Raw genomic sequence first — 12,172 nt, 5'->3', positions numbered from 1 at the left:
ATCATAAATTAGGTTTTATAATTAAGTGATCCAAGATCAAAACCAGGTCATCGTCGTTTCTAAAAGACTTGACAAGATTGAAGTCTAAAAATAGATAGAAAGATTTTATAATTGTTACATAACAGTAGGCTCAGCTTCAACTTCTGTGCTGCTAAAGAGGAGAAAACAAGGCCGTAACCACGGTGCACATTTTGCAGCACATAATGTACACAAATAAATAGATGATTTACAAATATGCAATAGCATAATGACAAGAACGTAAACTAGACTTTAGACATCTAAAGTCTTCAAAAGACAGTGCAGGTCGTAGCTGTGACCTAGCGGTAAGCAACAACACATTATGCGTTTGCTCAATGCTGTTCCAAACCTGTATGGATTTCTTTCTTCTGCTGAACACAAAAGATGATATTTTGAAGAATGTCAGTAACTAAACAGTTGATGGACTTCCAAAGTCTGATCCCATTAAAAAAAAACTTTTTAAAGCAACATTGGAACTATTTCACTGTAGAACTATCCCTTTTCATATTAAAAATGAGCTGTGGACAAATGGGAACTTGTTCAGGGGAGTGGAGCATCCGTTGGCCTATTTTGCAGCAGTCATTTGCGTCAATTGGGTGCTGCAGTTTTGGAAAAGCCAAAGTCAGACGTCTGGTCCGGGAATGTCAGACTTAGTCATATTAGAATCATTTCCACGTCAGTCTTACGAGTCAGAGCATTTCGCCTGATTAAATGCTCCCACACACGCTGAGAGGCGACTTGAGTTTCTCGCATGAAAGATGTTTTTTTCCATGTAAACTTGCCAGTTAAAGCACAATTAAAGCTGCACATTATCAGCCCCTGAGCAAAAAGTAGTCAGTCAGTTTGAAGATGGTGGGCTGAAAGAAGCGATTTTCTATATTATTTAATGCAAAAAGTAAATACAATGCAATATTTAAAACAGTTTCATGCTCATCGCACTATGTAAACATTAAAGTGGCGAACTTGAACAGTATGTGCTCTTGAAGTGCACGTAGAGCACACACTCTATCACATTCAGCTGTGTGGGAGGAAACCGCTCTGAGGCCCCTAGTTCTAAGTGTTTAACTACTGTTATTACATACCCTAGGCTGTTTCGCAAGAACAGCCTTACTTTAAGCTTTTTCAAGTCTCTTCTGCAGAACTGAAACAAAATCTATTAAAATAATCTCAGGGGATTTAATGGTCTGGATAATAAGCCCAGACCATATTGGCAAAGACTCTAATTTACAGTTAGATGTCATTCTTAATTTGTGAGAACCACCGCAAGTGTTTTTATTGGATTAAGATGAGGCTTTAAGATGTAAATGACACTGTTAATGGTGATTCTTAAATCTTTTTGAGGCATAAAGAATACATTTTCTCTATCTAATTCATTTATATTTATTTTTTGGAATTTGTTTTTGGTAATATTTCAAAACATTCCTATTTCAAATAAATGCCGTTCTTTTGAACTTTCTATTAATCAAAGAATCCTGAAAAAAAATGTATCACGGTTTCTACAAAAATATCAAGCGGTTTTCTTCATTGTTTTCAACATTGATAATAATGAGAAATGTTTCTTGAGCACCAAAGCACCATATTAGAATGATTTCTGAATGATCATGTGACACTAAAGACTGGAGAAATGATGCGGAAAATTCAGCTTTGCCATCACAGACATTTTGAAATATATTAAAATGCTACTTTTATTTTATATTCTAATAATAAAATAAATGCAGCTTTGGTAAGCATGATACTTCTTTAAATAACATTCGACCCTAAAGTATAGCTAGATAGATAGATTAGATAGATAGATAATGGATAATAATAATATAATGGATTTACACTGAAAATTGCCTTATAAAAAGGAACTACATTAAGAGTGCACATTTCTTTTATAGTGAGGTCAATGAGTAGATTAGAAGAAAGCCTGCAAGGCTGACCTGTCTTTCCAGAGCTCTGATTATGTTGGTCCCACAGTCCCACTCTTCTCAAGGAATCTTTAACTCTGTCCCATTTTCAGACATCTCATTATAGATAGTCATGCACCTGAGGGACAGAAAATCACAATATTTAAAATGTCTTTAGGGCCACACACAGGAAGGCAGAAAAGGGAAGTATCTGCATTCACAGTCTTGTCTGTTCTCTCTTCTCTTTCTCTGATCATTTTGGTGGCTGAGGTTCTTTTCTGTGTTTTGCTTTTGCAAATGACTGTAACTCAATCAGACCTGTGCATGACCCAGTGACGCGACCATCTGCACTGCCAGAATCATCATGGATGCCAAGACAAGTGTGCAACCCACATTTTGTAACGCTAAAACCAACAAATGCCTGCTACAAATGCTTCAAAATCTAAGGTAGGCCTACCATTCACTCCCATTATAAAGCTAGGAAGAGCCAGGATATTTTTTTTATAAAACTCCGATTGTGTTTGGCTTGAAAGAAGAAAGTCATATACAACTAGGATGGCTTGAGGGTGAGTAAATAATGGGATCATTTTCATTTTTGGGAACTACCTAACCCTTTAAGTTTGAAAGATTGCATGTGACAAACTCACTTGAAGGATGAGTATTTGTGCACCTACAGATACCCGTCTAGTGAGATCTCACAAGCACTAAATAGGCCAGTGGCATGACAGTCTATATAAAGACTCGCATTTCAGTTACCAACCACACAAAAAACCCTGAGGCCCGCCACAAATACACAGAAAATAACTCCAAGTACTGCAGGGTATTGTTGACATCACGCAAACAAAAAGTTTTTATACCAGTGCCATCACTACGGAAGGTACTGCACTTTGCTGTAAAAACGCTTGATGTCGGTTTTCATCTTGGACCAGATCTTTTCACATCTCTTTCTTTTGTCTGTCAAAACATTCAGTACTTTTTCTCGATTCTCAAATTTCAAAGTGTAGCAACACAAAAACACAAAAAAACAGACCCGTCCTACAAATTCTCAGCTGAAATGCATGCCTAACATATTCTTTACAATTACAGATTTCTTATAGTGCTTTCACCCAGCTGGATAACCTTCACAGCTGGTGTCAAACCAGCAGATGAACAGCAACCTGGGTAAACAACAACAAAAAGAGCCAGCAGGTATAATGTTAAGACAATCTTAAATGTCAGAATCAAGAACATTTTGGTCCATAATGTCTTATACAATCCTTAGCACACCTATTCTCCCAATGCTACACTAAGGGTGCACAACCATGAGAGGCGTGTCAGGTTTCAAAGCTTCTTTACACTGTCTTAAATTAGGTTGGGCCTCTGGGGCTCAAAAGAGTAAAGAATTGAAAGTACCCGGATGAGAGATTGGGACCTAATTGTGGGAGTACGGCAGATAAGCAGCTGTTACAGCATGCATCCACCCTATATAGCTAACAAATGATGCTCAAAAATGCTGTCTAAGTAGGCAGGTTCCTAGATTTTGTGACATATTCACTCTTCCAATGTTAAATGTCATGGGCATAAATAGGCCTTAATACAAATACGTGACATTTAGCTTAACGTTTGTCAGTTAAATGATGATGGACTATTTCTGTTGTAAAATCAAAGGCCACGTAAAAAGATGTGTTAAATGAAGTTGCCCGCATTACAATATTTATTAATAAGGATAAAATACACGTTATACAAACCTGACTGAATATTTCTCGCCTTTCCGCGGTTTCTTTAAACTCCAAATCGTGACGTCATCAATAAGCGACTGCATGAAATAAGCGGCCCGTGGAGTTTGCTGGAAACTTCAGGTTGCCGAATCATTTTGATTGCTGGTGAGTCCGATTTCTAGTGGTCTTAAATACATTTATTCTGAATAGGCTCACCACCACTTGTTAGTTTAATTTAGATGCTTGTTTAAATTAACACGTTTTAAATACTAGATTGCCAACATGAGTTGCCATGGACGAATGGCATTAGAGACATGTGCACAGGGATTTGTTTTATAGAATATTAGTAACACAAATAATAATGTTCATTTGATTCAGTGGGTGTTATAACATATCTTTTACCAAAATCACTATCATTACCATAGTTTCCTCTACAATACCACAGTAGGCCTAACATTTATTGTTAAATTTTTTTGATTTCCTCCATTCACTGTTTTCAAAATCTTTCTCATATAGTTTAATTTTATATGCTCTTTGTGCTTTTTCAATTGCACCTCAATGCTAATATGATCGATTCATGTCATACTGGCTTCTTATTACGTCAGATGTGACTATTGGCATATTTAGTATTATTTATATGTGATCGAGCCATGAATTTTTGATTCTGTGCGTTTTATAACATTCCCTTACAATGGTGAACTTAAAAAAAAAACGTTAGTTACAGTTTTAGCTACTAATATAGAGACAAATATAATAAATTAATAATTGTTTTCATCCATACAATGTTTTAAGCATCTTTTTGACATTTAATGTCATTTTATGCCATTAGTTAATAACGGCTTTATCTAGTAACATTAATCCTATGGTTACCATGATCATTTTGTGTAAGGGTTGTGTAAGCAGTTTCCTTTCTATCCTTGTACAGTTCAACTGGTCAAGGTTGATATGGGATTTAGAAAGTAATAAGTAATGCAATACTTTTATGAGAGAGTAATCAGTACAGTAATTTAATTACACTGACTTTTTTTTTAAGAGTAATTTACCCAACACTGCTAATCGCTTTGTATTTCATCAGGTATGATGATGGATTCTCTATATGGGCCTGTCGCTCTGGGTATACTGGCAGGTGTGGGCTGTGGGCTCTGCCTCGGATGGCACCTCAGTGGCCGTTTTGGCAGATCGTCCCGCAGCATGATGGCGGCTTTAGGAAACAGCGCCGGTGCTGGCAGCGAGGCTAGTGTGATGGGCGAGAGTGGAGAGTTCAAAATGATCCTGGTGGTCCGAACTGATCTGAAGATGGGCAAAGGTAAAGCAGCGGCACAGTGCTCTCACGCTGCTGTGTCCGCCTACAAGCAGGTCCAGCGCAGGAACCCAGAACTCCTGAAACAGTGGGAGTACTGCGGCCAGCCCAAAGTGGTGGTCAAGGCTCCAGACGAGGACTGTCTGCTGGAGCTGCTGACACACGCCAAAGAGGTTGGACTTCCCGTCAGTTTAATCCAAGATGCTGGAAGAACCCAAATTGCACCAGGGTCTCGGACGGTTCTTGGCGTGGGACCTGGACCGGCTGATCTTGTTGACAAAGTGACAGGACACTTGAAACTATACTGAATAACACTATTCAAACAAGATGGGACAAAACTGGGGCAGTTTTGACCAATTCTTAAGACGTTATAGTTTTTATACGATCAGAATGAGTGGAGAACTTGAATTAAAAGGGTTAAAATGACACATTGATTTATAGGTTTAACCATTTATTTTAAGTTAACAGTTCACCCATTCCATCACTGAACATATGAGTACATTTGTCTTGTCATGAGTTTATGTACAGAAAATTAGTTATTTGGGAATCTCATTTTTATCATAATCACCCCCCTCATACCCAATGGAATAAAAGACTTTTGTTTGTTAAACTTTGGTGCAAAAATGACCTGCTCCTGTTCCTTTTTCAGTTGCACAATGTTGATATGACCGGCAAGGATTTAGATTTAAAACAGGATTTTTGACAAACAGGCTGCTTATTAAATCAGACCTGAGTATTAACATTTTTATTTACATGTGTGATCGAGCCACGAATTCCCGCTTTAAAGCTCCATTTTATGCATGTCTGAATCAAACTGTCCAGTGAGTATAAAGGGGGAGGAATTACAAAAAAAAACAAAAAAACATGGCACATGAAACTGTGGTTAGACCATATTTTTCTTGATGAACAAGAAGCCTTTATTTATATGGTAATCTGGAGGGGAAGAAAGGGGGGGGGGGTCTCATTCGCTGTGCACAATCAGATCTCTACAATTTACGTGTATATCTATGATTAATCTCAACTCAGTGAAAACTGAGTACAGGACACACAGGGAGTTTAAATCCTTCTTAAACCAATTACCATTTGTGATTTCTCTTCTGTACAAATAAAGGGTAAATTGAGATTTGGAATAACTGGCAGGATAAACTGGCTTTCTAGTCTCACTTCACTGCCTTACAGTGATCTAAACATCACAATAGCACACACACATACGCACACACACGCTGCAGCACAGAGAGGTAAGGTTAGTAAAATACACACAGGTGTGAAGAGCCGCATATATATTTATATATATTTTAATCATTACCCCTCCTCAAACAGATGGTCCCCACACAATGAGCACGATACTGCACAACAAAAGTTTGTTTTTCATAATGGAAAACAAAAGGTACTGGAGAACCTGCATAGGTCAGAGAAAAAGTTTGAAGTTGCCGTATAAATGTGTCTTCACGCATTTAAAACAACCTTTTTTATATATATATTTATCGAGAGCTACACACCCGCATAGAATTACTGGTGTTGAGTAGTGTTTGTTTGTGGAGGCGGTAGTCACATTTTCCTCGATTTTATTTTCTTTCCTGGAATATACAAGTTAAATGCAGACAGACTGAACAAGCTGCACACACACATCAAAATGATACATTAGTTGTTTTTCCTCTGACTACGGAGTGCAAATCAGATTTTCTGTCTTATTTTAATTAAACTGACTTGCTTCTCCCACAAGTCTCCTCATTGTAGACACCATTCCCCTTTAAATTGACAGATAAAATTGACAGGAAATTAAATCTAGTAGATATTTGGAATGTGAAAAAAAATAATTCTCAATGAAATCTTTGACAATATAGAAATAAAGTCCTTCATGATGGTATAAAGAAAACACGTTAAACAAAAACGATCATTTTAAAAAAGGTAAAGTAAAAGAATAACATTTGCTCAAATCCCCCGTTGTGAGCACAAAGTAAGAGTTGGACCGGTGGAGGACTGAGGGAGAGATCCACGGGGATTGCTGGACCGAACCAAGCGGCAGCAGGAAGAGGGACGAGCGGGAAACGGGGAGGTCCTTACATGCCGTAACCGAAACCTGGCTGGGCCTGAGGAGCCTGTGGGTAGCCAGGCGCTGCTGTGTACCCGTAGCCGTAAGCCTGCTGCGGGGGGACGGCCACACTGGGGCCTGCTGTCAGCATGAGCTGAGGTGTGCCTGAGGAATGGGAGATAGTGAGAAAATGTATTAAAAAAGAATTTTAAAAAATATAAATAGTTTCCATTGAAATGTGCTTTCATTGTTTTACCATAAACAATGGGTTGAGTTTCCGTCGCCTGCTCCTCCTCTTTCCTCAAAGACTCGCAGGTCTCCAGCTTGTCCACCTAAGAACATGAGAAATAAGTCTTCAGTCTGTGTGTGTTCATTTCTGTTGAGGACTAGGAATAACTCTTAAAATTAAAATAACTTTAAATCAATAATAAGACAGATTCATATTTTAGAGTGGAAGCCTGTCCTTACCTTGCTGAGGTATTCCCTCATCACCTGGATGAAGTAAGGCATGGAAAAGTCCATGATGTTGTGCCTCCACGCCGTCTCCAGCACCACGTCAGGCCTGAGCAGGTCGTAGCAGGTAAAGAGGCAGGCGGCGAAACACTCCTTCTTATCCTCCTGAAGGAACCACTGCAGCAGCTCCTCGGCCAGCTCTGTGTCCTTCGACTCGGATGCATACTGCATGGCATCCTGGGTAGAACAGATCAGATCAGATCAGCAACACATTTACAAACAGCATAACTGAGATAACAACCCTGTTTTCCACCTCACCTTGTAGAGTTTGTCTTTCTTGCACAGCTCCACGCTCTGCTTCCATCTGTTGTTGCCTTTGAAGAGGTAAGCAGCGATTCTCCTGAACTCAATCAGCTCGTGCTTCTCCAGACGCTGGGCCAGCGAGATGTTGTCGAAGTTATCGTATGCATCTATAGATGTCCTGAGTGCCTGCGGACGGGATAGTTCAACAGCAGATGAGGTGGTGGACATAAGCTGCAATAAGCTACTATAACCGTTCAATGTTTTTTGTTTTAGAAAAATACTTTAGTGTTGTTTGTACCTGATAGTCTTCCTCTGAGATGAAGAGGTTGTTAAGTGCTTCATTGACAGACTTGTTGTTGTGGTTTTGTACTGATCGCAGGTAAGGCTTAACGAGAGGAAGCTGCTTAACCTGGAGAAATGAAAAACTCTCGTTTTACCTGATCTTAAAGAGAGAAAGTTGCTGAAGTTGGAAAAAGGTGGCTTGTGCTTGCTTGCTTTACCTTGCTGAAGAAGTTGACGGCTCGTGAGTGATCCAGTCTTGGGGAAAGAACTATGAGCAGGTCGTTCAGTAACAAGGGCCTGAACTCCAGATAAAACTGGATTGCTTTGTAGTACAGTTCCACGTTGGCCACCTAAACAACACAAGAAACAGTCAGTTATTTAATTCATTTCCTGGTGTTATTATAGTATTGTTTATATACTAGTATATTATTTATTAATTAGCCGTTATTTTAAGTTTAATTGGTTTGTAATTTTATGAGCTTTTGTCATTTTATTAGTAGGTTTATTTTTCTAATTTATTTAGCTTTAATTCATTTTTATTTTAGTTGTAATCATTTTACTACTTAAAAAATATCATTTATTTTATTTCAATTAGCTGCCAAGGCAACATCTCTAATTTTAATGAACGTTCATTCATGTTTTTTTTAAATCAATACATTCGCAACTGATGTCTTCAGTTTATTTAATGTTATACTAATAATTTGAATAGTTTAATAAAAATTACACTTATACACAAAAATGATTTACTATATGTAATTAAATCACTTTTCAAATTGACAAAGATTTCAAAGCTTATTTTGTTTATTTTCCTCGTTCAATTTTATTCGCTTTTTTGTTAATATATAAATCAATTGTCTTAATTTTATTTGTCATATAGTAAATTATATAATTATTATTATAATTAATATGTAAATGTTAACAAATTACTTTCAAATTGACAAATTAGATATTTGAATTGAAATTATATAATTGTTATTATAATTAATATGTAAATGTTAACAAATTACTTTCAAATTGACAAATTAGATATTTGAATTGAAATTTGACAAGTTTACAAACTGTACAAAATAAGTATCCCATACACCTTTTTAAACTCCCCAAATCTTTTACACCCTTTATTGATGCTGGTAATTTATTCAATGCAATAGCACAAGTGTATAAAAACACATTTCCAACCACTACACTATTAAAAATTAAATTTCAGCTTTATTTCAGTTAACTACTAAATCTATAGCTATTAAAATGTTTTAGTTTTAACATTACTGGGAAAGTCAACTGAGTTTGAACTCAAAAGTTAAATGAATTTATCCATTTATGAAAGCAGTTCAACTTTACCTTGGTGATGATGTCCTTAAACTGTCCCTCTTTCCAGGCATCTGTAGGATGGCTCATCATGGTGATGATGGCATTGTCAAACTCTTCATACTTGTCATAGAGGAAAACAAGCTCCGCCCATAGGTGAGCCTGCTCTGCGGCTCTCAGGACCTGAAAGAGAAAGATGTCAAGAAATGAATGAGACAGACTTTGTAACATCTGTGCATTGCAGATGATGCCACCAAGATCACAAGAGAATATCAGATTACACGCTGAATTCAATTATAGCTAGAGGGGGATAGTGGGAGAAGAAATCAATGAACTCCTGCTGTTTAACAGAACTGAGGGACACTAAAAGAGGAGTGTTACAAACCAACATCTGCAATAACAACCATCCTTAGTACTGCTTTGTACCTTGGGGATGTTGACTCTGGACCAGAAGAGTTCCAGGTGCTCCCTCATCTTCTGAGGTTTGAATTTAGAGTAGAGGATGGCCAGCTCTGTGAACATGCCCATGTGAGCACGCTCCAACCCCAGCGCCGCCTCCAGCATGGTGATCAGCTCCTCGAAGTAGCCACGGTCCTACAGAGAGCATTTGAAAACGATATCATTCAATTTTATCAGCTCTGTTAGTTGCACAATTTTCTTTTTTTTTGTAGGATCAAAACTTGCCTGGTAATAGTTGATGAGCTCTTCTAGTTCATCGGCATGGACCACGATGTGAAGGCCACACATCTGAGCCAATCTGAACTCTTTCCCATCCACACAAGCAAAGCACACCTCCTTCCAAGTGCGAGTGCTGTTAGCCTTACGGGCACCGTCAACGGCGGCCTGATACTCGCCCAAGTGGACCAGTGTAGAAGCCAAGCGGCCGAAATTGGAGACATTATTGTACAAGAGTTTGGCCGCCTCGTACATCTTCTCGTCGTAGCAGCGATCTCCAACCTGTGAGCGATAATAAAACAAATGAACTTCAAATGTGATGCCTTGTTTGTCTTAGCTAAAAAATATAGACAAGCTCTGTCAATCATCTCTCTTAATAACCAGTGCTGTTATCCTTAAATAAAATTAAAAAAAAAAAAAAACTTTGGCAACTAACTGAAATAAGTTAAAGTTGACGTCCTAAAATGACTAAATCTCAAATAAAAATAAATTAAAGCTAAATTGAAAAATAAAAATAAAAGCTAATTCAAATGATTTATAAATACTATAATAGTATATAAATAATACGGTAACACTATTTTACTGTCCTTGTAATCATGCATATTTTACTGTTATTACAATAGTAAGTAGATGTATTGTGTAACAAGCACCAACCATAAACCTAACCCTAAGTACATAGTAAATATTAATATTCCACAGTGCTTATTTGTGTAATTACACTGTAACAAGGGCACCTTAAAATAAAGTGTAACCAACATCACTAATATATGTAATAACACTGTTATTACACATTGAATGAATTAGCAATTCATAAAAAAAAAAAAACAATTGTGCATTACCTGCTGGATGTGTGCATTATTGGGTCCATTTATAAACTCCTCCAGTTCAGCAAGACGGTTGGTTTTGGCCAGTGCGAAGATCAGCTCTGTCTCCACGTATGACTCTCTGGCCTTCTTCCTGGCCATCTGCAAAAACTTCACCAGGTCCTCCCAGTTACCTTAGCCAGGAAAAATAGATGTGAATATAGAATCAAAGGAAAAAGTCCATAAGTAAAATGATTTATTATCTAGAACTAGAACTGAAGAGGCCGTACCACTCTGGTCAGCAGCCTGAACAACCTCCATGTAAGCCGAGGGGTCATCAGCCTTGATGTAGGAGTCAATGGACTCTTTGACAAGACCCTTTTGCAGCTGAGCCTTAGCCAGTTGACTCCACACCGCAGGTTCATTACAGCGCTCCGCAAACTCATACGCCCGGTCCAGATTACTGATGTGCTCAATCAGAACCTGAGGAGGACAGGAAACATCAGCTCTTTACTTATCTGCTACTCAATAAATCACATTAGCGAGCCTACTTGAAAGTGAAGGACGAGGGTTACTGAGAGATTTACAGATTATGGCTCAACCATATACCTGCACTGCAGAGGTGTTGACATCAAACTTCTTAAAGATAGCAAAGGCCTCCTCAAACAGCTCGCTGCTGATGGCAATGTTAGCAATGTCTGGGGCGTCATAATTGTCCAGGCGGTTGATGTATTCCATGACGCGGGTGCGGTCTGCTTTGATGGCTGTTAGGATGAGCAAGTTCTGCAGGTTTCTAGGAAATAGATGAGGATTATTTAAATGAGACAAGGATTTAATATTCATTTGCATTAAAAAGTTGAGCAAGACTGTTTGACTGATGAATTAAATGTTTGTAAAAGACATAAAATACACAAAAACACCCTGTTCCAGCTGTTTATGTGTTGGAATATTTTGGGCTTATACACCTGTGTTCACTGAAGACAGAGTTGTCCAGTACGATCTTTTCCAGCAGCTCAATGAGTTCATTGGGCAGGTCAGCAGTCATGAAGGCCTTCACTGTGACCGACACTTCCTCTGGGTCCTGAGTCTCTGACAGGGCTGTCTGCACCACCTAAAGACACAAACAACTTGAACACCAGCACATTCCAAAACCATACAAGAAGGTCAAAAGAGAATCAGATATTTATTGCTTATAATTTGAGTTTTAATGTCAAGTGCAGAGTATAAAACGCATCAAAAACATTATCTACACTAAGTTTGTGGTCGGTAATATATGTTTTAAATGTTTTTGAAAGTCTCTTATGTTCATAATGTTGAAATGTTGAAAACAGTTGTGCTGCTTAATTAAAAAAATCTTTTACTACGCTTCCCAAAGTAAAGACAAACAGAAGGTAGCATAATTATAGTTAAGAATCACA

At 37.9% G+C, this 12,172-nt stretch overlaps 2 protein-coding genes across 3 annotated transcripts in view; one reads left to right on the top strand and one right to left on the bottom strand.

The window, feature by feature from the left end:
• The first annotated feature begins 3,687 nt into the window (after positions 1-3,687).
• On the top strand, positions 3,688-5,330 carry ptrh2 (peptidyl-tRNA hydrolase 2). The gene is made up of 2 exons (XM_077242550.1): positions 3,688-3,769; positions 4,680-5,330. Exon 2 carries the CDS (start codon positions 4,682-4,684, stop codon positions 5,210-5,212), a length of 531 nt encoding a protein of 176 aa, XP_077098665.1. The 5' UTR covers positions 3,688-3,769; positions 4,680-4,681; the 3' UTR covers positions 5,213-5,330.
• Positions 5,331-5,338: 8 nt separating this feature from the next.
• Positions 5,339-12,172, bottom strand: part of cltca (clathrin, heavy chain a (Hc)) — a 33,053-nt gene continuing 26,219 nt past the window's right edge. For both annotated transcript variants that reach the window (XM_077242549.1, XM_077242548.1), the window contains exons 19-31: positions 11,720-11,865; positions 11,364-11,547; positions 11,045-11,237; positions 10,791-10,948; positions 9,961-10,233; positions 9,703-9,870; positions 9,310-9,459; positions 8,193-8,324; positions 7,991-8,101; positions 7,708-7,878; positions 7,405-7,626; positions 7,193-7,268; positions 5,339-7,101 (exon numbers count right to left, since the gene is read on the bottom strand). In XM_077242549.1, the coding sequence (XP_077098664.1) occupies positions 6,965-7,101; positions 7,193-7,268; positions 7,405-7,626; positions 7,708-7,878; positions 7,991-8,101; positions 8,193-8,324; positions 9,310-9,459; positions 9,703-9,870; positions 9,961-10,233; positions 10,791-10,948; positions 11,045-11,237; positions 11,364-11,547; positions 11,720-11,865 (2,121 nt within the window). In that variant the 3' untranslated portion in view covers positions 5,339-6,964. The remainder of the gene's footprint in view (positions 7,102-7,192; positions 7,269-7,404; positions 7,627-7,707; positions 7,879-7,990; positions 8,102-8,192; positions 8,325-9,309; positions 9,460-9,702; positions 9,871-9,960; positions 10,234-10,790; positions 10,949-11,044; positions 11,238-11,363; positions 11,548-11,719; positions 11,866-12,172) is intronic.

Source organism: Siphateles boraxobius, unplaced genomic scaffold (genome assembly GCF_051911475.1).
Source record: "Siphateles boraxobius isolate OS27281-9 unplaced genomic scaffold, OSU_SipBor_1 25, whole genome shotgun sequence".
NCBI lineage: Eukaryota > Metazoa > Chordata > Actinopteri > Cypriniformes > Leuciscidae > Siphateles > Siphateles boraxobius.
Note: the sequence above shows the minus strand (reverse complement) of the source record. Positions and strands in the feature narration are given on the sequence as shown.

Bases quoted from the DNA above. Each gene is read 5' to 3' on its own strand.
- ptrh2 (XM_077242550.1), top strand. From the start codon at position 4,682: ATGATGATGGATTCTCTATATGGGCCTGTCGCTCTGGGTATACTGGCA.